Source organism: Curcuma longa, chromosome 17, assembly GCF_044706935.1.
Source record: "Curcuma longa cultivar G26 ecotype Majalengka, Jawa Barat chromosome 17, ITB_CL_G26_1.1, whole genome shotgun sequence".
In the NCBI taxonomy this organism is placed as follows: Eukaryota; Viridiplantae; Streptophyta; class Magnoliopsida; order Zingiberales; family Zingiberaceae; genus Curcuma; species Curcuma longa.
This window is the reverse complement of record NC_133877.1, coordinates 1,883,312-1,906,983: the sequence shown is the minus strand read 5'-3', so window position 1 is coordinate 1,906,983 and position 23,672 is coordinate 1,883,312. Positions and strand designations below refer to the sequence as shown.

General features: G+C 37.9%; 5 protein-coding genes and 1 pseudogene across 6 annotated transcripts in view; 3 read left to right on the top strand and 3 right to left on the bottom strand.

Moving 5' to 3' along the window:
• Window positions 1-374: 374 nt before the first annotated feature.
• LOC141848512 (uncharacterized) lies at window positions 375-1,366 on the bottom strand. Its single transcript, XM_074736546.1, has 3 exons — window positions 1,258-1,366; window positions 1,051-1,132; window positions 375-939 (listed from the first exon to the last, which is right to left on the bottom strand). Exons 1-3 carry the CDS (start codon window positions 1,270-1,272, stop codon window positions 515-517), a joined length of 522 nt encoding a protein of 173 aa, XP_074592647.1. The 5' UTR covers window positions 1,273-1,366; the 3' UTR covers window positions 375-514.
• A 1,920-nt stretch (window positions 1,367-3,286) lies between these two features.
• On the top strand, window positions 3,287-3,670 carry LOC141811484 (uncharacterized). The gene has a single exon (XM_074699514.1). It carries the CDS (start codon window positions 3,287-3,289, stop codon window positions 3,668-3,670), a length of 384 nt encoding a protein of 127 aa, XP_074555615.1.
• Window positions 3,671-4,968: 1,298 nt separating this feature from the next.
• LOC141848513 (uncharacterized) lies at window positions 4,969-6,031 on the bottom strand. Its single transcript, XM_074736547.1, has 3 exons — window positions 5,816-6,031; window positions 5,627-5,708; window positions 4,969-5,530 (listed from the first exon to the last, which is right to left on the bottom strand). The coding sequence occupies exons 1-3, from the start codon at window positions 5,828-5,830 to the stop codon at window positions 5,127-5,129; spliced, it is 501 nt and encodes a 166-aa protein (XP_074592648.1). The 5' UTR covers window positions 5,831-6,031; the 3' UTR covers window positions 4,969-5,126.
• Window positions 6,032-8,896: 2,865 nt separating this feature from the next.
• Window positions 8,897-10,200, top strand: LOC141848511 (chlorophyll a-b binding protein 36, chloroplastic-like; annotated as a pseudogene).
• A 1,206-nt stretch (window positions 10,201-11,406) lies between these two features.
• On the bottom strand, window positions 11,407-12,821 carry LOC141848197 (remorin 4.1-like). Of its 2 annotated transcripts, none has more exons than XM_074736260.1 (2): window positions 11,963-12,821; window positions 11,407-11,833 (listed from the first exon to the last, which is right to left on the bottom strand). In XM_074736260.1, exons 1-2 carry the CDS (start codon window positions 12,542-12,544, stop codon window positions 11,642-11,644), a joined length of 774 nt encoding a protein of 257 aa, XP_074592361.1. In that variant the 5' UTR covers window positions 12,545-12,821; the 3' UTR covers window positions 11,407-11,641. The 2 variants fall into 2 exon arrangements, with proteins under 2 accessions (XP_074592361.1, XP_074592360.1); XM_074736259.1 differs by having other exon boundaries at window positions 11,927-12,812.
• Window positions 12,822-15,093: 2,272 nt separating this feature from the next.
• LOC141811398 (ATP-dependent zinc metalloprotease FTSH 12, chloroplastic) overlaps window positions 15,094-23,672 on the top strand; it is a gene marked incomplete in the record, with an annotated part of 16,072 nt that continues 7,493 nt past the window's right edge. Inside the window, 8 exon segments of the mRNA XM_074699448.1 lie at window positions 15,094-15,523; window positions 18,977-19,161; window positions 19,908-20,134; window positions 21,941-22,236; window positions 22,554-22,631; window positions 22,749-22,991; window positions 23,094-23,234; window positions 23,366-23,533. Of these exon segments, the coding sequence (XP_074555549.1) occupies window positions 15,101-15,523; window positions 18,977-19,161; window positions 19,908-20,134; window positions 21,941-22,236; window positions 22,554-22,631; window positions 22,749-22,991; window positions 23,094-23,234; window positions 23,366-23,533 (1,761 nt within the window).

Here is a 23,672-nt window from a genome sequence, read left to right as displayed (position 1 = left end):
ATGACGTTGTAATAGAGCTGACTCACAGTCACAGATGATTATCCGAAGAAATCTTTCCGATATCTAAATTCGTCATCCTTCCTCTTGTCTTATACGGAGAGAGAAACTCAAATAATACACCTCTAAGAGAACACTTCTCGTGAAAAAAGTCCGGATTCATCTGTAGAGTTTCATCGTAATCATTATGCTCCTTCACACATTATGATAATTACTGTATTCCTTCGCATGTCGAGAGGTCGGACTAGCCTCAATAAGTCGGCAAATTAGAAAGTCGATCTTACTCAGAGAGATCAAATTGCTTAGGAAGTCGATAGATCAAACTACTCGAGAAGCTTGATGAGTCAGGAAGTCGGCTCAGCGAATTAAGCCTCGCATGATAAAAAGACGATCGAGAAGACATATTTCAACACAAACAACAACTTACAATAATATTGCCACCCAATTAAGGTTGACGTTCATCAACGGTCAACCTCAAGCTTCTTCCATGAGGAATTAAACATTTATTATTACTTAATTAATTACGTGGAATTAAGCAAAGTAATATATAAATTACTTGCAGGACTTGGAGCAGCCGCAGGAAGGAGAAGGACCGTATTCGCTGCAGCACACGATTGTGCAGCAGCGGTAACTGCCACAGGGGCCGCAGGGGAAGTTGCCCCAGCCCCAGGGGCCGTAGCCACCCTGGTACCAGCACCGCCACATCGGGCTGGGGAAGGCCGGACACCGACCACAACACTGCTGGCTTCCCACACACTTGCTTCCCACACCCACACACTGGCTTCGTCTCCGGCGGAGGATCTGATTTGATTACTACGTCTTTGATCACGTCGCCGGCCATGCAGCGGAGCTTGCAGACGAAACAGTAGGGATCGAAGGGGCCGGAGACCGTCACCGTGCTCTTATTCTCATCGAAGACGATAGAATTGATCTTGTAGCACACTAAAAACAAACACACGGATTAATCCAACAGTAATCCAACAGCGAAAGAGTACGTACGTTTAATTTTAATTGTAACTTTATAAACGATCGATCGAGTAATCCAGTGCTCACTCTCGAGCTGGCACACGGCGCACTTGATCTTTCTGGCGCTGTCGCAGCATTTCAAATCCACCGTTATGACGACTGTGGCGACCTGTGCACAGCTCCAGGTTTCCAGTTTGATCGATGTGCAGACAAACACAAAGTTCAGTTTCAGAATGCAAGATCAAAATTAATACTGATGAAATGGAGGAATTTAATGGGAAATCGAGCTGGTACCTTCGGCTCTGACATCTCTTCCAAGCTTTTAATTTGAGTCTGAGAAGCCGAAGCCAGGTTAGAAGAGGATGATGGGAAATGCTTCTCTTTTATAGACACAGACTTATGATAAAAAAAATTTTAATTCATATTCTTACCGACCAGAGAAGAACGTCTTAAGAGATATTGAAGAGAAATATATTAGATCATATAAAATAACATATATAATTAAAAAAATTAAAATGTTAAATATCTGTTGTAATCATAGCGATATCTTTACGAAATCCGAAACTTTAACCAAAGAATAATGGACCCCGATAAAAATTGGGGACCTAAGCACATGCCTTAATACCTATGCCTAAAGCCGCCCTGGCTTCAATGATTTGATCAACATACGACAAAAGAGATTGGTAGAATTATATTGAACCACCATCCACCTCCCACAGCTCATCTGTACTGATGCATGTGTAAAGAAGGAAGAACGAGATGATGGAAGAATAATGCAAGAAGAAGAAAACCTTATCCAGCATATGGATGTCGTTTTGTGCAAAACTATAATGAACACGATGTGTATACTGAATCATGAGTTTCAAGTAATAATTAAGATTTTTCAATTTGTCCAAGCTTCCTTCTAGTGATGTGATGGACAAGAAGATTGTGGGTTGGATGAGAAATGGTTTTCATTCAAATACAAGTCCAAAGATGCATGAGAACTACATTGATAGCTCCCGAAACATAATTGAATTGGTTATAACGAGACAAATTTACTAAAGTGGGCAAGAGTCGAATCTCAACAAAATCGAGATAATTATGTCCTCCTCCGTCGTGGTCAACTGTAATTTCTCAATTTACCTCTTTACAGATGATCGTGAAACCGACCGTGTAAAATCGTTGGGATGATAAATTTTATTTTTTTACTAAAATGAGTACTACATTGATAGCTTTTCTTCTTAACCAATAATCATAGACACTACCATAATCATGATGAACTTAGAACAGCAACCAATTTATGACTCCCCACAAAGCATTACGCTGGTAGGTTCAAAAAACTAAGTCAATTTATGAGCCCGGGTGTTTTAGTATCATGTTGGTGTGGTCCAACCATCCATATGAGGTTGAGGTGCTCACGGGTATAATACAATATTAAAACACAATAAAAAGATCAAAATCGAATATGATATAAATGAATATCTTCAACATTATAGATTATGCTTCAAATTTATTCGATAGATGAAAAAAATTCGATCGCTAGATTTAGTTAAAATTTTAACAGCACACCCCTTAATTTTTTAATTTAACATGTTTACATCCAAATTTTAATCTAACATTCAAAATTAGTATTTACATTACAAACCATCCAGAAACATATTCCACGTTCACAAACCACTAATACATTCAACACTCACACTAACTACAAAACTGCATTCAACAACAAAGCCTCATTTATCAACAAAGTAATATTAAAAAACAAAGCATATGTTTAACAACAAAGTAATATTTAAAAACAAGTGCATAGTTCAAAAATAATATATTCATCACTTCCATCATAAAAAAAACATATATATGATTTAAATTCATCACATCTCATCTTGCTCAAAAACTAATACATTCATCGTCATCACATCTTATTATCCCATCCTATAGTAAGTACAATACGATAGGTTAATAAAAAAATAAGCACATGATTTAAATTTCATTATATTTTTTATTTTGAAAGAATCCTATTCATATATGAATTTAAAATTAAAATACATATATATACAAAGATAAAACTACTTATCAGAAGAATACACAAATTGATAAATATAAATTTAATATGATTTATCAATATCCTCCTTATCGTGACAATTGTAACTTTCTAATTTACCGTGAAACTGATTTTCAGAAACATGCTCTATTGTCCGGCCTTGAAGATGACGTTTAAATAGGTTAGGGTTTAAATGGGCCTAACCAGGACATTCGGGCTCAGACCAGGCCCGGCCTTCTCTGGAGTAGGAGCTTGTTTTCTTTCTCAGAACCCCCGATCGCCTCGATCTGGTTTCCTCCGGCGATGGTACAGGCCGCCGTCAGATCCGTGTGGCGATCGCTGCGGAAGTACGTCAAGAAGCCGTTGGAGATCACAGGTCCCTACGCCGACCTTGAATGTCGCTCCGCCCTTCCCAAGGCCACCGAGTACCGCAGCTTCTGTCCCGCCACCGCTCCGGAGAAGGTCTGCATTCCCACCTCCGAGCCCGAGACCGTCTTCGACATCAGATACTACAGTCGCGATCGCCTCCGCAATCGGCCCCCCGTTCGACGAACCGTCATCAGTAAGGCTGACGTCGAGCGGATCATGGCAGCCATGACCTTCGGCCCCGAGGATTTCCCCAAAGTGTACCTCACTAGGGCGGTTGAAGAGGACGGAAACACTCATGGAGGTGGCTGTCAGACGTAATTCAGGTGAGGTTCCTGCACTCAGTGATCGTCATCTCCTTTCTTATCGCAATTGCGGTTCCACTATTCTCGATCTTTGCTTTGTAATTATGGCCTGGGTGGATCAAAACCTGATTGGTTCCTCTATTCTCGATCCGTGGTTTGTTCGAGATGATCCTATTCTTATCAACTGGATGCATTTGACCTTTTTAGACAGTTTGAAACGGATTCTGATTAATTCTGCAAGTCTTTAATGTGAATTACACATTCCAGTTGTCCCTCCAGCCTTATTTCCATGTGCGTTCTCTTTTGTAGAATTCATCGGTTGCTCGAATTGAAGTGGAGGGAGATGAATACTTCATGAACGTATGTTCAAAATCATCAGACAATTTATCAACTCGAACTTCATCCGTTACCCGAGCGGTCCTATACGGTCGGTCTCATGATCATCCGTGAAAAAGTAAATCAAGAAACTGTAATTGATCACAACGGTAAATCTTACCTTCTTCTACAAATATACTCTGAAATTCGAACGTCATTCTCACTTCAACAAAGGTAAATAACAGATGATCTTCTTATTTGCACATGTTATTATGCTACTCGATGAGTGTAATTAAATTAAATCCAAATCTGAAGAAAATGTAGAAGGACGAGATTTTAAGTTAAGAAGAACTAAAACTAAATCTGAAATATAGTCAATTATATATTTTAGTTAAAACCATTAAATTATTTAGGTTTGATTGAGATATTAATATGATTAATATGTTGTCTATCTAATTGTTATCTATCATGCAATTGTTAACTAATTGTTAAAATGGAGGTTGGTCAAGGTGCTTATTTGAGAAATTAAAAAATAAAATAGGATATTTAAAGAAAAAATAATTTAAGTATATCTTCGGAGAAATCTATTAAAAAATATTGTCTCCCTCCATCAGTCAGTTCGGCTTTCTCAGTCTGAAAGGTGCATTGTGACTGGACCATACAAAGCTTAACGACAAACTCGTATGTGTTCCATCGCCTCGCCCACATTCCAATCCAAATCCCAGCCCAACCCCGCAGCCACTCAAACCGAAGCTCGTGGACCCGGTTCGTTATCTCCCCTTCGTCGTCACCAACAGTAGGTCACCCCACCTCCATGGCTCCATCCGCGCGTCTCCGCTCCCCTCTCATGTGGCATACAAAGCTTCTCGACCGCGGGCCAACCGCCATGTTCCCGGATTCCGACGTCGATCGAGACAGCGGAGCCTCGCCCGCCGGTGAACTTGCTCCGACGTGATTAAAAGCACGAGAAGACGTATTTCAAGACAAAAACAACAACAAGAACGACGGAAACTTTTTGTTACAATATTGCCATCCATGGTCGACGTTCATCAACCTCAAGGTTCGCAGTTCGCTTACAAATTACCATCCATTGCTTTGCACGGGGAATTCAACATTTATTGCTTAATTAATTACGTGGAATTACGCAAATTAATGAATTACTTGTGGGAGCAGCCGCAGAAAGGACCGTATTCGCACACGATTTTGTAGCAGGGTTGACTGCCACAGGGATGCTGTGGGGCTGGAGGCCATGGGGGGCAGGGGAAGTAGCCGCAGGAGCTGCAGCCACCGTGGGGCGGCTGGTAACAGGGCTGGTAGCAGCAGCACCACATCGGGCTGGGGCAGGGCAGACACGGTGGTGGTGGTGGTGGTGGCGGCGGCGGCGGCGGTGGAGGCGGCGGAGGTGGTGGCGGCGGAGGATCTGGTTTGATTACTACGTCTTTGATCACCATGCCTGCCATGCAGCGGAGCTTGCAGATGAAGCGGTGGGGATCGAAGGGGCCGGAGACCGTCACCGTGTTCTTCTTAATATCAAAGATGATAGAATTGATCTTGAAGCACCCTGACAACACACGAAATCCAACAGCAGAAAGAGTAGTAAGCCCTGAGTAAGATCGCGTTTAATTATAAGCTTATAAACGAGTAATCCAGTGCTCACTCTCGAGCTTGCACAGAGTGCTCTTTATTTTTGCGGCATCGTGGCGGCATTCCAAATTAACCGTTATGATGACTGTGACGACCTGTGAACAACTCCAGATTTCCAGTTTGATGTGCAGACACAAGTCCAATTGCAGAATGAAAGATCAAAATTAATACTTCTAAAATAGAGGAATGGGAAATTGAGTACCTTCGGCTCTGCCATCTCTTCCAAGCTTTTTGAGTCTGAAAGGCTGAAGCCAGGCTATAAGAGGACGAGAAATGGGTCTCTTTATAGACACAGATTTTTTTCGTATTTTTTGTAGTCGATAATCGTGGTCATGAAGCAGCCATAAACAATTACATTAAGAGCTTTTTGGATGTATTCTCACTGATCTATCCACTTTTTTTACCTTCCGTGTAGCACCTGCATTTGTCAATGATTTCATCAGCATACAACAAAAGAAATTGGTAGAATAGAACCATCATCCACCTCCTACGACTCATTTGTACTGATGTGTAAAGAAGGAAGAACGAGATGATGGAAGAATGTAAGAACAACAACGAAACCTTATCAAGCATGTGGATGTTGTTTGTGCAAAAGATGGACATCTACAGTCAACACAATCATGAGTTTCAAGTAATAATTAAGGTTTTCAATTTGTTCAGGGTTGTGGTCCTAATTGCATGTCAATCAGCTTCCTTCTAGTGATGTGATGGAAAAGAAGATTGTGGGTTGGATGAGAAATGGTTTTCATTCAAATATGACAACACCATAATCATGATGAAACTTAGAACAGCAACCAATTTATGACCCACACAAAGCATTATGGATTCATAGTGAAAAAACAACACTGTTTTTATATTTTGGATGGCTATGATACAGGATCAAAATCTTAGATATATCTAACTATTGGCTGTAGCAGTAACAAGCAATTTCGATATTATGGCATTGGAATTTCAAACTAAATCTCCATCATTAAAAAGGAAAATAATCTCATCTTCTGAAATCATGCCAAAGTTAAAGTAAAAAATTTTGATCACAAATTTGATTAGAACTAGTCATGTAGAAGATGCTTTTGTTGAGATTTCAATTCATTAATGTCTTGCCACCTTTAGCGATAGCTACTGAGCCTGAATTAAATCGCTATCATCTGCAATGAAGAAAAATCTATCTTTTATAGTTCTGCAAAATGTTCAATCAATCTGAGCAAATGGGTGACTCAGATTGCTAGCCTGATTAAACTTTTCAATTCAGAAAAAATGCAACTAGCAATGAAACAAGTCGCTTAGGATTTGCTATGTATAACACGTGTTTCTTGTCTACTCATTTAAATTTCTTCAACATTCAAGATGTTCAAATGGGCACTCTTTGTTTTTTAATCATGTATTGCATGACACGATCAAGAAAAACATGCTTAATTGTCACCACATAATTTTTCATATATAGTAGCCACACCAAGAGGAAGTATCGAACATGTCGTTATACTAAAATCATGTCAAAAATCCTAACATGCTCTTTCGATTGAAGTATTTTAAAATTCCTTTAAACAGGACTAATTCTGATCACCTAGAAACTCAGAATCTTATTCTCTACATATGTCAATGATTTTTTACTCAAATTTGATTAAGTAAACTTTGGCCATGGCAAATTATCAAAATATCCCTGCATAAGGGCTCTTTCAAGTCAACTCCAAGTCAACATTAGAATTGATCAAATCAAATATAAGTCAACTCAAATTTCTCCAAAATAAAATTCTAGCAACTTTCCATTAAACTTTGAGTCTCTCCAAGTCAAATTCAAATCAAATACAAATCTTTCAACTTTTCCTATACCAAATTCAAACAACTTCAAGTCAAGCTTTCAAATACTTTGGACCTCTAAGCATGTTTTGATGGTCTCTACTTATGTTCACCTTAGGGATCAAATGTATGAGCATGTCTTGATGGCCTTTGCTCATGGTCATTCAAAATTTGAATTTCTTTAATGGTCCTTCAGTCTTCGTTGATACTTATTTAAATCTTGAACATTTAACAACATATTTAAGGCATATATTAATGTTCATTCAAATTTTGAGTTTTCATGATAGCGCATAGGACTTAGTTGATTCTTATTCAAATCCAAACCTCTAAATGCGTCTCGATGACCTCAATTTATATTTACTCGAATTTTAAATTTTTGGATGGTCCTTTGGCCCTCGTTGATGCTCTTTCAAATCTCACGCCTCATGACCTCTTTCTATGTTCACCAATATTTCAAATTTTTTACGATGAATTTTTAGCTTTTGCTAGAACTCTTTCAAATCTCAAATCTCTAAATAGACGTTTGTTTATGTTGACTTAAATCTTAGGCTTGATCATCCTTCACTATTGCTCATCTTGATCTAGAACTGCTACAAGTCTTGACAACCTCTATCTATGTTCAACAAATCATTAGCCTTTAAGAAAGTCTTTTGATGTTCACAGATCCTCTTTCAAATTTGTAAAAATATCCTTCACAACCTGTCCACTCAAGCTCATTAACCTTTATAAATGTTATGCATGCTTGATACTATCTGAACTCTTTAATCAAAGATTCTCTAATTCTCTAGGGTAATTAATGATAGGGACTTGTGTCTGTTGAAGTGTCAATTGTTCTCACAGAAAGGCCAATATTTTGTGAACTCATTCTCTTTTTCTAAAGAAAGGGGGAAATAAATTTTTCTATGGTATGACTAAAATTTTATAAATCAGATTGCATCTTCAAAATCAAAGCTTTTATCCATTTTAAACTTCTAAATATTTTGAATAAAATGTTAATATTTTATTGTATTCAAAAGAGTTTATTTTGATAAAAATTCAACTATAAATTGTTTTATAAAAGTGCTTTGCCTGTAATCATGGATATTCTGGAATGAGAAATATTTTTAGTTAAAAAAATAATTATAGTAGCAACTTTTAATCAATTTTATTTACCAAGGACTTATTTCAATCCTATTTCTATTTCATTTCTTTCATTTAGACTGAATGTATAGTCTTAGAACTTATATTTAGAAAGGAAATATGATAGAAATTAAATAATAACAAAAGCATTATAAATCAAATTGACAATATTTAATGTTTAACAAGTTCTTTTCTTCTTTTTAACTCCAACTCCATGCTTCACATAAGAAATTCACCACTTCAATCAACCTTTTGTTTCATTATAAGTTTCACTCTGTTTTAGAGAACTAGTCAGATCATCAGCCGCTAATAACTTGTGGTTTGTGGAGGCGATGATCTAGGAAATAATAATAATAATAATAATAACTTAATTTCCCCATATTTCTCTGCCCAGATCTTTTCTAAGCAACTTAGCATCTATGACCCCGTCAATCGTATCAAACTTCCAACGTGCCATTCCCTAATAGGCCTATCCTAAGACAAATCATCCAAACTGGATTATCACAAATGGCCTTACACTCACGTGGCCTCCTCATCGCCCACTACATCCCTTCCTCCGCTCCATATTAATCGAGCCATCACCTCCCCTGTCTCAGAGTCGCTCTCCCGTCGTTAACTATCAACTAAAACTCCACCCAAGTCCAGCTCGAGCAGTAAATTCATGGCTACATCGGCGGTGCAGCACTCGGCGTTCGCCGGCCAGACTGTGCTCCCGCAACAAAGCGAGCTCGCGCGCAAGGCCGGCGTCGCCGACAAGGGATGATTCTACATGCGCCGCACCGTCGCCAGTGTTCCCAAAAGCATCCGGTATCTAATTTTCTAATTTCTAATTATTTACGTAATGTCGAAAAATATATCTGAAAATATGTGATTAAATTTGTAAATGAAGGTATGGGCCGGACCGGCCCAAGTACTTGGGCCCGTTCTCGGAGCAGACCCCCTCGTCGTACCTGAAAGAGGAGTTCCCCGGCGACTACGGCTGGGACACCGCTGGCCTCTCCGCCGACCCAGAGACCTTCGCCAAGAACCGCGAGCTGGAGGTGATCCACTGCCGGTGGGCCATGATGGGCGCCCTCGGCTGCGTCTTCCCGGAGATCCTCGCCAAGAACGGGGTCAAGTTCGGGGAGGCGGTGGTCCTGGGGCGCAGATCTTCTCGGAGGGCGGGCTGGACTACCTTGGAAACCCTAATTTGGTGCACGCCCAGAGCATTCTCGCGATCTGGGCCTCGCAGGTGGTGCTGATGGGGTTGGTGGAGGGATACCGCGTGGGTGGCGGCCCGCTGGGGGAGGGCCTCGACGCCATCTACCCCGGCGGCGCCTTCGACCCGCTGGGGCTCGCCGACGACCCCGACGCCTTCGCGGAGCTGAAGGTGAAGGAGATCAAGAACGGGAGGCTGGCGATGTTCTCCATGTTTGGGCTTCTTCGTGCAGGCGATCGTGACGGGGAAGGGGCCGATCGAGAACCTGTCCGACCACCTCGCCGACCCAGTCGCCGACAACGCCTGGGCGTACGCCACCAACTTCGTCCCCGGCAAGTGAGCCCGTTGATCTGATTTCGCCTTCGTACTCGTCGTTGATTTGCCATGGCTGGTGTAACAGTACGAGGATGGAACGGTTATTATGTGCATCGTCTACTAGTGAAAGTACGGAACGCCGTTTTATGTCTCCGTTTTAATCGCCGATTTAATATGTCTCTTTGTGTGTTGTTAAGCCATCGCGTTTAAGTGAAACAAAACGACAAAATTGTTTTATAACGGTCCCGATATATAAAAATTCAAAATTAATATAAAAAGTAGGCCTTTATTTGAATTTCTTCTTTTTGGAATGAAAAATGGGATCTACAAAGAGATTAACTAAATACACGAAAGATTACAAATTCCAATTTTCGACAAATTATAAAGTTTCTGAATTTCAGAAGAATAGGTAGATGCATATAGCTTTTTAACCTTTTGCTATTCATATGATAAATTTAAAATATAATTTATACATATTTAAAAGTTATTTTTTAAAATAGTTATTTTAGTTAAAATTTAAATCTTATTTTTTTTTAATATTTGTAAGAGTTGATTTCATCATCATTATCATCATCTTCTAAAGTATTTGAGCAATTTAAATTCAAAATATAACTTATGTATAAGTTAAATATCTAAAATATTCCTCCTTATTATAATTCAAATTTTAATCCTCTTCAAATAAATTATTCTTTTGAATATTTTAATATTACAATCAGTGCTAGTTAATATTCCTTTTCTGTAAAAAAGATAGAATCCGTCACCTTAGCGGCTATAAGAATCGGCCCCACGATCATTTGTGAGGAGTTAAATCGAGAAACTACAGTTGGTCACGGCGTAGGCTAATTAATATTCCTCAATACTTATAAAAGTGGGCAAAGGTTCAATCGCTCATTAAAAAAGATTATCTTTAATTCATAAAAAAGTTAATTTGATAAAAATTGTTTAAATTTGATCCTTAAATATTTGAGGAAAAATATATATATAAATCCATCAGTTGTATCGTAGCCCTGAATGGCTTTGCTTGCCCAACTGTCTATCTCTTGCTTCTCTTTCCCAAGAGAACCTCTAATCCTTGATCGACTTGTCTTTCTCCCTCTTTTAGATCTCCTAACCGGCAATCGAGGACAATAATTGACCTTTCTCCTTTAATCAGAATTGCTTGGACAACCACCATCTCTGTCGCATAAATTAGTGATCTTGTTTCGCTTTCCTTCTTTCTTAATGGCCATCTTTATCACATTCGAGACAAACTAAATGCCTACTTTTGTACAGTGCGAGCGTTTCTGCTTCGCTGAAGTTCATCTCCTCGCTGGGGTCTCTTTCTTTAATTTAAAAGAGAAAGATGCTCACGATTACAAACACAACCAAAACAATAAGCAAACATCATCGATATCGTTTTCGCAACAATACAAGTTTATGGTAATTTATTATTACAGGACAATTCAACCTCCCAACTTACAAATCTGAGACTGTTCATCGATCTCCATGCAAATATACATAATATGATCACACTGTTCGAATTCAAAATAGTTTGAAAATTTTGAAAAGAGATTCACGCGCAGTGAGTTCAGAAATTTAATCCAGGTTGGTTTTAGCCATGGTCTAGAAGAAGGAGCGCTTCGATGGAGCTCTACCCACGGCTCTCATGAAATTGGCGAGCTCCAGCACCTTGGCAACCTTGGTTCCCCTCTTCGACTCCGCCGACGCCCGCTTTTCCGCCGCCTTCTGGTGCGCCTTCGCCACGTCGTTCTGCATCTTCTCCGTCGCCTTCGCCCGCTGTTCGTCCAGCTTCCGCTGCTCCATTCCGACAAAAATCAAATTACTGGGAAAAGATCGATCTTTGATTGAGAAACAATCGGTTTTTTTTTATGGAATAGAATCGAGCACCTCGACTTTCTTCAACCACATCGTGGCTTTCTCTACCTGGTCGCTCTCCCACCCGTTGATGGTCACTTCCTCGCGCTTGAACCTGTTGTTGATCTTCGCGACCTCCGCGATCTGCCAAGCCGCGATCTTCGACTCCGCCTCCTCCTTCTTCACCACGTGCACTGGGACCCCGTCGACCGCGGTAGATGAAGACTCGCCGCCGCCGACGGTTGGTGGGCGGCGTGGGGAGGGGAAGGGGTTATTGTCGGGGACGATCGCCAACGGATTGGTCTCCTCCAGCTCATCCTCACCGATGCGCGTAAGCTGCTCGTCGGCAGCGGCTCCGCCGCCGCCATCGTTCTGCTGCTGCTGCAAGTTGGAGCCAGCAACCACCAAGGCGTTGAATTCCCTGCTCATACTAGTGAATCCGCCCTCGCTGGCTCCGTCGACACTCCCGACGGATAGGGAAGCCGACGAGCGGACGCTGCCGCCCTCCCAGTGGTCCCCGCGGCGACCGCGGCTCGGGTGCGAGTTCGCAGAGCCTAACGCGTGGATGTCGCGGAACTCGGCGGTGTCTCCGGCGGTGGTGTTTTCATGGTCGGCGGCGCCGCTGCGGGCCTGCCTGGGATCACTCAACATCTCCGATCCAGAGGGGCGGAGAGATCAGTATAAATGGCGGTGGAAAAAGTGGCCGCACGCGCACTAGTTCAGCGAGAGAGAAGCAGCTCGTTGCTTCCTGCCATTGATATATTGCGCGGATCCAACCCACCTTCGTTCTCTCACAAACACTTTCGTTCCAAAAGGCAAAAAGAAATTAATTTTTCTGCTGGGCTTCCTGCGAGCGAGGGATGATAGTGGGGAAGGGACGTGGCGCCATGGCTGTCGACAGAGGCGGCTCTCCTTCACGACGTGGTGGACGCTGTGTATCCATCCATACCTCCTCTGCCCCACTACAAGACGATCCCCCACCGCCCGCACAGTCGTCGTAAAAGCGCCGGGCCATCCATGCCAACAGCGAAAGCGACGGGGGCGCCGCTGCGAGCGCAACACCGAGGCGCCCGCCTCGGGCCCTCGCCTTCGTCAGTCCCGTGGACGAATCAATGGAGGTGGAACACCTGGAGATCGCTGATGTGGAGCTCCCAAGAATCTACAGAGAGACGTGCGAGCTGCAGTAAGATTTTGGGATAATAAAATGAAGCAGTATGAACACTTGTGTTCAGGTTCGATTGCGTGAAGGCTTGGGATGTGGAGGCCATGTCTGCCCTGCTACCTCGAGAAGCAGACATTAATGGCTCGTAATTAGAGTACTGCTTTTTGTTCCGAATTTATTTTTATTTGGAAAAAAAAATTGAAATATAGTTTCTGATAAAATTTTAAAATTCGACTTAAGAAAGAGAAACATTTGTTGTGTCTTCTCTTTTTCAAATCAAGCTTTAGGAAGTTCAGATAACTAACTTCCTTTGGATTCTCTGGAGACTGTAGTGTTTCGTCTGGTGTGGGAAAGAATTTAGCTTTCCGTTTCCGACAGGCAATTGGGGAATGTAGCAGGACGAGGAGAAGCTTCATTATTTTAAACCAATCCCAATACTCAATCATTTTTTCTCAGTAGAAAAGTTCCTTGTATATGTTTGTGTTGCTGATTCAAGTGTGAATTTCATCGGATTAATTATAATCTTTCTCAATGGTTCGCTTACCAAATGATTTCGAAGAGCATCTTTTTTATTGAAATTCTCTAAAAAAATATTATTATCAAAATAATTCAGCTTCAAGTAATTGTGTAGCCAAGGAATCCAGATATTATAGTTAGAGGAGTTGATGATAATACTTGCTTTCGTCGTCGTGACATGTTCTCTCCTCCTCTTTCATACTTCATCATCGTCGACTGCCTTTCATTATCTCCAAATACGATATTTGACATCTATTACTATCGAATGTTGATCACAGTACCTTGATATATTATAATTTACTATCGAATAAACTAGATGATCCAACCTTATAAAAATTCCTCAATCAATGAAACAAGGTGAATGTTTCGTTGATATGGATTGCTCGGCAATCAAACCCTTACTTGACCAATATCATAGTAAACAATAACATTTGATGCAATGAAGAGTAGGAACAATGCTGCCTGAGGTATGGTGCAACAATAAATTAAGATACATAGGGGCTACTAGAGTATCATAGTTGAATCTCAATTGATGTAAGATTATGCTCTTTGGTGGAAAAAACATAGAACGCATATGAGTCGGGCTGTGGTTGATGGAAAAGCATGGGCCAAGCCATATATGGTTGAATATTTGAATTGTAAAAAAGTATGGATCCTCTTATGGGTCATAGTACCTGATAAAGCACGACTAATTTTAGCGAGAAGTGAATTGTGAAGATCTAGGGATTAGTATCTAATAATACGAGGGCTATCCGAATTTATTATGAAAATCAATGAAAATCTTTTGTGGGACCTAGTCAACCACACTCCAGGATTAATTAATTCGAATAATTGAAAACTTAAGATATATAAAAAAAATTTGAAACAATAGTAATATTAGTGTTGAAATAATGAAAAACTAAGAATAGTAGATTATGAAATAATATTGCTACTATTATTAGATGATTAAATTTACTAAAAATAAAGAAAACAAATTTATTGGTTGCTTATTGGACTTAAGATGAAGGACAGAAAGGTTGGATGAAATAGAAGGCGAGGCTTTTGGAAAACTACTATGATGATTTATTCTTTCCATTATTAACATTTGGTCAAAGATTTGAGATAAAATAAACCAAAGTTAAACCAAACAAAATAAAAGGATTAAGATGTTAGGACTAATGAAATTCATATGTTTCTATAATAGTATGATATTATCCACTTTAAATATAAATTTTTATAATTTTATATATTATTCATTTTAGAACTAAGTATTGTGATTTTATTTTTGAATTATATCTAAAATATTTTGTATTAATAGAGATATATTCTATCTTATAAACTTATAATTTTATTTTCTTGAAATGCATATAGAATTCAAAATTTAATTGTAATGAATTTATATATATATATATATATATTTCAAATGGGCCCATCGATCACTCCTAAAATGTTACACGGTAAGGATATATAAGTAATTTCAGGTATCTATATAAAACCCTCTTCCCTATCCTGCGCCCATCCCAAACCCCTTCTGGCGCTCCGAATCTCGAATGGGCTCCCAGGCAGCCCATTCACTGCAAATCCCCCTCCCTCACTCCTCTCCTCCGCTCACCGACCCTCGTCTCTTTCGTCTCCGGTCCTTCCCTTCCCCTCCCGCACGCTGCTGCTCCAGAAGGCGCCACTCCTCGAGGATTACCTTTATTCGAGCCGCCTCCTCGAGCACAGGAGACGGATCGACACAGTTCACCTGGGAGAACTTCTCCGGCTCCCTCCGCCGTGGTTCCGCGCATTTCGTGACCAGCTTCGCGGAGCGCCTCAGGAAAGAGACCGGGATCGACATTGATGGCGCCAAGACCGGCGAGCTGGTCGAGCGAGCGCGCGATGCAGTTAATAGGGGACGAATTGCGGTCGATAGACTGCGGCTGGAGTCGGTGCCTTTGTTTCTGGAGTGGAACAAGTGGGAGAATTGGAAGGCACGTCTCTCTTAACTTGAATCTATGCGAGATTGATCTATCGCGATTCCCTTCTTTCTAGCTAAAACAGTAATCTTGCACAGTAGGGTTACATTTAAGTGGACTAATCTTCATCTTTTTCTCCGTGTGATTTGTGTGAGTTGTTCTACTGCTGTGTTGAACGTAGGTTGTCCTTCTGAGTAACTATTACACAAGCTTGTTTGAGTTCATGAATTTTACTCTGTTACAGTCGTTCAAAAGATTTAACAAACGAGAGTTTTGATATGGTTAGGTGGCTAAGTATTATACGCTTTCCAATAGTCCTACATATCCGTCATCCAAAAAAAATGATGTTCGGGACGGGTGCTTATTGCTGATGAAGGCATTTACATTTAATCTACCTACTTCGGGTGTGAGATTCTATTGTTTTGCTGTTTCTAAAAAGGCTCCTCAAAGGATGGAACCTTGCTGAGTTCTAGGTGGCCTAGCAGCATACAATTTCTGATGGTCCCATACATCCGGCATTCACAAGAGATGGTCGCTATAGGTGTTTATTGGTAAGTAGGGCATTTTAAACTTTGATCCAGATTATTGTCCACTACTGATGTGGTGGTCCTTATGGTTTTGCCATTTCTCAAAGGGATCCTGAAAGGATGGACAATCTTGTTGAACTTTACAACGCCTTGAGGCTCTCCACTCCTTCTCAATATTAGATTAAACCTGTCTCATCAAATTGCATCTGTTGAGGGCATTATTTGCAGTTTGTTGAATCTTGCTTTGTGTTCTGACCTTTTCTAAAAGTACCTTGAAGGCTGACCTTTGTGTTCCCAACTTATTATCAAGGTGGGATTAAAGCCCTTTCAACAGAGGCATTGGTGTGTATTTGGAAGGCTGTGCCATCCCATAAATGATCTAATCTCATGGGGAGATTTCTTGTACATTGTCTTAATCAATAATAATCACTAAATCAGTTATAACTGTTGATCTAATACTCTTAGCACCCACACAAGCTGGAACTAAATACTATTTATTTCTAGTATGTCATATAAATTAGAAAAGCTTTCATAATTAAAGCATGACTAGACACAATAATAATAAAATGAAAATATAATACTCGCATAGTGTTATTGGAGCACGCATGTTAAAAATCTAGAAACCCTAGTAGGAGGCTGACAGTCTCATTGTGAGTAGAGGTTGGGAGTGGCGGTGCTCCCTTTGTCTGATTTCACGTTGCTAATCTTCATAAGGAGACACTTTCTTTTGATTTGCGGATCTATAGGTAATGGGTCTGCCAATGCTTCCACTGAACAACTACAATGGTTACTTGCATAAGCATGGATGACTCTAGAGATGCATGTGGACATGAAGATGTCCATGGACATCGGAGATCAAGTGGAGACCATGTCAATACTAGCAATGGGGATCGATTTGCTAATTTGGATTTGGTCTAATTGGATGTATGAACTTCCCTCTTGAAGGCAATAATTGCAGGGATTAAATTATATTTGGTAAGGGGTCCTCTCCTCCACTTGCGAGGCTTTGGCTAAGCGTTAGGTTTTGTGGATGGAAGGAGTGCTTGATAAGCATTAGGCTTTGTGGATGTAACAACTTTGAGTCTCATGTAGAGGGCATTATGAGAGAGAGGAGAGAAAGGATTGAAAGGATAAGTGAGGCTGATGACCCTTCCCTAAGGGGAATACCTCTTTGGAAATCCTAACCTTAAAAGGGACTAAGGGAGGCTTAGATGCCATGTAGAATATTGGAAAAGATAATTTTACATTTCATTATTGTGATAACCATTATATTAATATATAGGACTCTAGATATAATGCTAAACTTAAAATACCAATGTGGGACTTAGCTCATTAAACCAATTACCCTATTAATCTAATACTCTAAACAAAAGTCGCTAAGTGAGGTTCAGTGAATACATATTCATGTACATTTAAAAAGGTTGCTTACCTTGATCATTGTTTAACCGATTTGTGATGGCTCTCTTCTTGTATTTCTTGAAAGATTGTTCCAAAGTAAGGACAAGTGGGGTACTCATTTTTGAGGTGCTCAAATTTTATGACACTTGTGGTGAAGGTTAAAACTAAGATGGTGTTACAATAGTTTTAGAATTATTCTGATTAGCATAGAAAATTTGATTAACTTAATCCTTGTTTAGCGAAATAATTTATTTTAGGGAGTATTTACCAAGTTTGTAAGAGTTGAGTTATTTATTTCCAAGTTTAGTCATTGTTGGGGCATTTAAAAGAGACCTTAATCCCTATTTGATCCTTAGCTTTAATAAAATTGTTGGTTATTGTGAAGTTTGTTTTCCCTCTCTGCCTTTTCTGCGCTAGTTTCATTACAGGCACAACTACCACATAAGTTGGTCAAAATAGCTAAGTTTTTCAATGCATTCTAATGTCGTTTATTGACCATAAGTTGCATAATGTTAGGACATTTCTTTCAAATCAATTATAACCTAGATTTAATAATTGACAACATTCTGAAAATTTAATGTCATTCAAGGCCAAGAACTACGGATCTGTTGTGTGATCAATTTGTAAAATTTTTGTTTGGCGAATCACCAGAGTATAAATAACTGTATTTATTTAAATTATGGAAAATATTTTAAAATAGGCATGTTGTTGCAAAAATACACTGTATACCACATAATAATAACTATAATAATCATTTTCATTACTGATATAAATCCATCAAACTGATAGATATATAGTTATAAAGGTCAGATGGTAAGAATGATCTAAATCTCTGCATACATGTATACTGAAGAACTCATCATCATAGTAGTTTTTGTATTCCCATCTAAGATACTGTTACTTGGGAATTATAATTTCATGAAATCCCATTTAAGGTTAGTGCTAAGGGTAGCTTCTTGAACGTTCTGACTGAAAGCCTAATGCTTTGGATTACATTCAAAGAACCTTCTTGAACATCTTCATGGGAATTAGAATCTCAAAAGCTAAAATTACACAAAGTTCTTTGGCCTTTTCAGACCAAGGTCACCATTGGGTTAATTTTTCTTCCAACATGTCAATATTCATCACTAATTCCACTTTTTCATTCCAGTGATTCAATAAGTTGTAGATTACCTACAGATTATTGATGATAATTAACTGAAGCCCTAAGTAGTCAGGAACCTAATCTGCTAACCCAATGCTTACAGTTGAATAAATTTAGAGAATTATTGACCACTCAGTCAACCGAATGTGCTCATTTCCCTTTTATGCTTTGTGTTATATACTTTATGATGGGTGTTGTGAATCCTAATATAATTAAATTACAGAAATACAATTAGCTGAATTATGCCCAGTATTTGCCATTCCCTCATTCTTGCTAACTATCTGCCTTCCTATTCTCAATTTCATGCCTTAAATCATTACTAATAGCTGAAGTCACTTCACTAATATTTACATTCTTTGGTTAATTTGTGAAATTACAAGTCCTGGTTGTTGCCACTAGGACATTAAGAAGTGGGAACCAAGACGCATTGGAGTGCTTCTTTTGTATGTTATTACTGTTTCAATTTCTTGCCGTAAGTTCTATGTGGCTTTAACTAGTCATATCAACCATCAAAGTAAGAGAGAATTAACTGAAGCCTACATGGAAGCTTTGATTCCTGAACCCTCTCCAGCTAATGTTAGGAGGTATGTGAACAATGTTTTGGCTTTTTCTTACTGTATTTCTCTTTTGCTTCCAATGCCTTTCTAGATTAATGTCAGACTATCTTGACTCTAAATTTAATCTTATTTTAGTTTCACCACTACTACCTCAGGGGATTTTTATATAAGAATGTGAAACAAGGTCTGCAATTTCAGAAATTTGAAATGTTTAATTGTCAACATGTTTGTATGTAGGTTATTTTACTTGTCCACATTGATTTCAAAATATTATTTATCATCTATCATTGGTATAATTTTCTCTTTGCATCACACGGCTTGAAATGTTTTGGTTGTGAAACCTTATGTGTAATCTCTACACTATCTGGAACTCTGCTCTATGTTCAGGTGATTTTGTTCAATATTTTACATAACACTATTTTGGAATATGAAGGAACACACCACTATAGTGTAATACAATGAACACAAGATAAATCATTGTATTCTTATTCTTTAGAATCAATTAATTCATAGGTAAATTGAATACTTTTGTATCAATATAGTTTTACTGTTGGAACTAAAACAAGGATGTTCATTCATTTGCATACTTTATTTCATTAAAATTTCTCAAGATATTTAATATGCATTTTCTAAATTTTAATTTACTTCTTCTTTTATCCTTGTTCCATAATCTCCCCGTTATGATACTGAGATGTGCAGTTGATTTGTCGGTTTTATATAGATGGAATCTGTCTTTTTCATTGTCGGCAGCTTTCTTATCATCTATTTTGCAGATTTAAGAAGGGCATGTGGAGGAAGGCAACGCCTAAAGGATTAAAAATAATGAAGTTTATTGAAGGATCAAGCGGCCAACTTATTCAAGATAAGTCTTATGTTGGAGAAGATGCATGGGACGAGGATCCTGAACCTCCTGAAGATGCATTATCTAAGATCATTGATAGAGAGAAAACCTTGAGCCTTGAAGATAAGAAAAGCTTGAAAGAAAACTTGGGTATCCCAGGTTGATTTCATTTTACTTTTGCACGTATAATCTTTCATGACTTGATTTTGGTGGTTTAGGTATTTAATGATTAGGCAATTCAATCCTTGCATCCTGTCGAGTAAAATCCCTCAACCATAAATGTCCTATTTTCAACAAAAGGAATCTGTAAAAGGAAAGTATTTCATTTGATACAAATTTTTAGATAAAAGTGCTGAACTACAATGCTCAAAATGTTATTCTACATATGACATCTTACCTTAAGCTTCTACCAATTCAAAAAACAAAACTTGATTCAATTTTTTGTAGAGTTTGAAGAATCTTGGCAAGTATTGCCTATAACGAAAATGTAAATCTAAAACTGATTTTCTTTATTAGTTGAGTGATGAAATTGTTTTTTTAAATTATTTGGAAACATGAATTATATGACTTCACTGAGTGATATGCAAGATTACAAATATATACTTTAGTTATCTCATTTCTTTTATTGAATTGACTATATTTTCTTTAGTATTCCTCTACCACTTACACATTCTACTCTAATATATCCATCTCTTTTAATTTTAGACTCTATTGGTCATTCAACATATCCATATCATATCAACTTATTTTCCCTTACTTATCATCTATTTGAGTCACACTTCTATCAATATTTTTTAATTTATGCCTTTCAATAACTTCATACATCCATTTTAACTTTCTCACCTATGCTACATTAACTTTTTGTTCATGTTTGTTTCCTAACAATCTAACACTAGTTCAAAAAATAGTTGTTGGTCATACCAGATTGTTATAAAAATTTTCTTTTAGCCTAAGGGGAACACAAGGCTTTAGAAGGCTCTCTCCATTTCTGATGCCCATTCTTTGTCCGATTAATAATTTCTTTGATTGATTTCCTTGTTGAATAATAGATATCTAAAACTCAATTTATGTTTTTTCATCTTATCTATTCTTATCAATTATTTTTCTTGTTATTAAAACCATATGACAATTTTATTGATTGTTTTCTTGTTATTGGAACTACATTTTCATATTAAAAACATTTGTTTGCATGCTGGAAACTGTTAGTTTCCTCTGTTTTTCTTCATAATTTATCCATCCAATCTAATATAATCACACTCTTGTCTATTAATACAATCCCAATGGATGACTTTGGCTAGTTCATCTAGTACCAACGGCAAAAAAAGATAAGGATTTAAAGTTGACCTTTGATATAAACCCAGAACAATAGAAAAATCAATTATCACACTGCTAGTAGATTTACCTCTAGCAACAACATTATCAGACCTATTTTTATTACATCAATATAATGACTACATGTTCCTTGTAGATCAAAACCCACCTTAATAGTTATCTAGCAATTCTATCATAAACTTCTTGAAATCTATAAAAATAATATGCAAAAATCCTTCTTCTCTTTATATATATATATTTTTGCATCAGTTGTCTTAACTTAACTATAGTTGTCTCATCTCTTATTCTCCTCTCCTCCAAAGTCATCACTTTCTTTTACAATATAAAAAAATCATTGCTTTATTTTATTTACATTTAATATACCTAAATTTCAGTTTGATTTTTTTTTTGTTCAATAGCTATAGTATCATCTTCATTAAAATTGTAATTGGGTTTTATCACCTTGATGTGTCCACATTCAAAAACAAAAATTGTTAAAATAAATGCTTAGATCATGTCACCCTAAATAATATTTTTTAATCTTTTTTCTACATTCTACCTATGAATATTAAACACTCATTACACATACTCCAAACTAGTGAGTATATGTTTTCTAACATTCACATATTTTCTACATTTCTTTATTTTTTCAAGAAGGTGCTATTGTCACTTCAGTGGATGGATACGAAGGTGCAACATGGAGGGAAAGACTAAGAAAATGGAAAGAAATTCTGCAAAAGGAAAAACTTGCTGAGCAAATGGATTCCCTTAGTGCCAAGTATGTAGTTGATTTTGATATGCAAGAAGTTGAAAGGAGTTTGCGTAAGGAAGTTGCGGAGAGGACATCAAATTCTTCCAGGAGCAGAGCACTTTGGATTTCTAAGAGGTGGTGGTATTATCGTCCAAAGTTGCCCTACACGTATTTTCTCGATAAGCTTGATTGTTCTGAGGTATGATTTTGGCTTTCTCTAATTCCTTTATCTCACTTATTGCAAATAGGAAGATAAATGAACTTAGAGATACTTTATTTGTCTGATCTTTATCCATCAGTTACTTTATTTCTGGTCTTTATTCCATTTGTGTTTGATTCTAGAATATTTTCTTGGCGATTTGATATGTTTACTGAAGTAAATCATTCAATAGGAAGGTTTGGCTAATAGAGACTTATACATGGCTTTTGAGGACATTAACAATGTCTTCCTTCCAAGAATTGGTAGTCATTTAGTCTCTGGTGAATGTTTCAGTTACATTGGGTTGGTTTAAACAGGTTGCTTCTGTTGTCTTCACCGAGGACCTTAAAAGAATATATGTGACCATGAAAGAAGGCTTTCCTCTAGAGTATATTGTAAGTCTGGCTGAATGCTTTCTTAATCTTAATGCATAATTAGATGATGTAATCAGTACTTTATTATTATATGTTTGGCAGCCAAATTTATTCTCAGTGAATATATATTTTGTGTAGGTTGATATTCCACTTGATCCATACTTGTTTGAGAGCATCTCTAGTTCGGGTGTTGAAGTTGATCTCCTTCAAAAGCGGCAAAGCTATTATTTCTTCAAAGTTCTTTTTGCATTACTACCAGGGTTACTTATTTTGTATCTTATCAGAGAATCTGTTATGCTTTTGCATGTTACAAATAAACGATTTCTATATAAGAAGTATAACCAACTTAATGACATGGGATATGCAGAAAACTTCATACTGGTGAGCTTTATGATTATATGTTAGATCTTCACTTTTAGTATTTTTAACTATTAATGTTGTTTCTCAAATGGCCATCTAATAATTCTGATGCACATGTAACAGCCAGTAGCAAATTTTGAGGATACCAGATCAATGTACAAAGAAGTTGTTTTAGGTGGTGATGTTTGGGATCTTTTAGACGAGATAATGATTTACATGAACAATCCAATGGAATATTATGAAAAACAAGTTGCATTTGTTCGGGTAATTTATGTATAATACAACTCTTTTGTCTATTATGAATTTAAGTTTTTCTTGCACATTTTACATAATGATTTGTTAGTTTTGTGATTCCTACTTGTGATTCTAATACTTCATAATATGTGCTTGCTTAGGGTATACTTCTTTCAGGACCTCCTGGGACTGGTAAAACACTTTTTGCGAGAACCCTCTCAAAAGAGAGTGGAATGCCTTTTGTATTTGCCTCTGGTGCCGAATTCACTGATAGTGAAAAAAGTGGTGCTGCTAGAATTAATCAACTTTTCTCTATTGCCAGAAGAAATGTATGTATTATCTGTTCTCTCTATCTTATTTGTACAATATATTATCTCTCTTGATATTAAGGTAGTGTTCTTTTACAACTTTTAGTGCATCAAGTGTAAATACTAGTTTTGTATGAATCAGTTAAGTTGTTATTAACCA

Excerpts from the sequence above, each read along its gene's own strand:
- LOC141811484 (XM_074699514.1), top strand. The coding sequence starts at position 3,287 with ATGGTACAGGCCGCCGTCAGATCCGTGTGGCGATCGCTGCGGAAGTAC.
- LOC141848512 (XM_074736546.1), bottom strand. Across the intron at positions 940-1,050 it reads CGCCGTGTGCCAGCTCGAGA|TGTGCTACAAGATCAATTCT; the intron begins GTGAGCACTGGA and ends GTTTGTTTTTAG.
- LOC141848513 (XM_074736547.1), bottom strand. Across the intron at positions 5,531-5,626 it reads CACTCTGTGCAAGCTCGAGA|GGTGCTTCAAGATCAATTCT; the intron begins GTGAGCACTGGA and ends GTGTGTTGTCAG.
- LOC141848197 (XM_074736259.1), bottom strand. The coding sequence starts at position 12,544 with ATGTTGAGTGATCCCAGGCAGGCCCGCAGCGGCGCCGCCGACCATGAA. Across the intron at positions 11,834-11,926 it reads TGTGGTTGAAGAAAGTCGAG|CGGAAGCTGGACGAACAGCG; the intron begins GTGCTCGATTCT and ends GGAATGGAGCAG.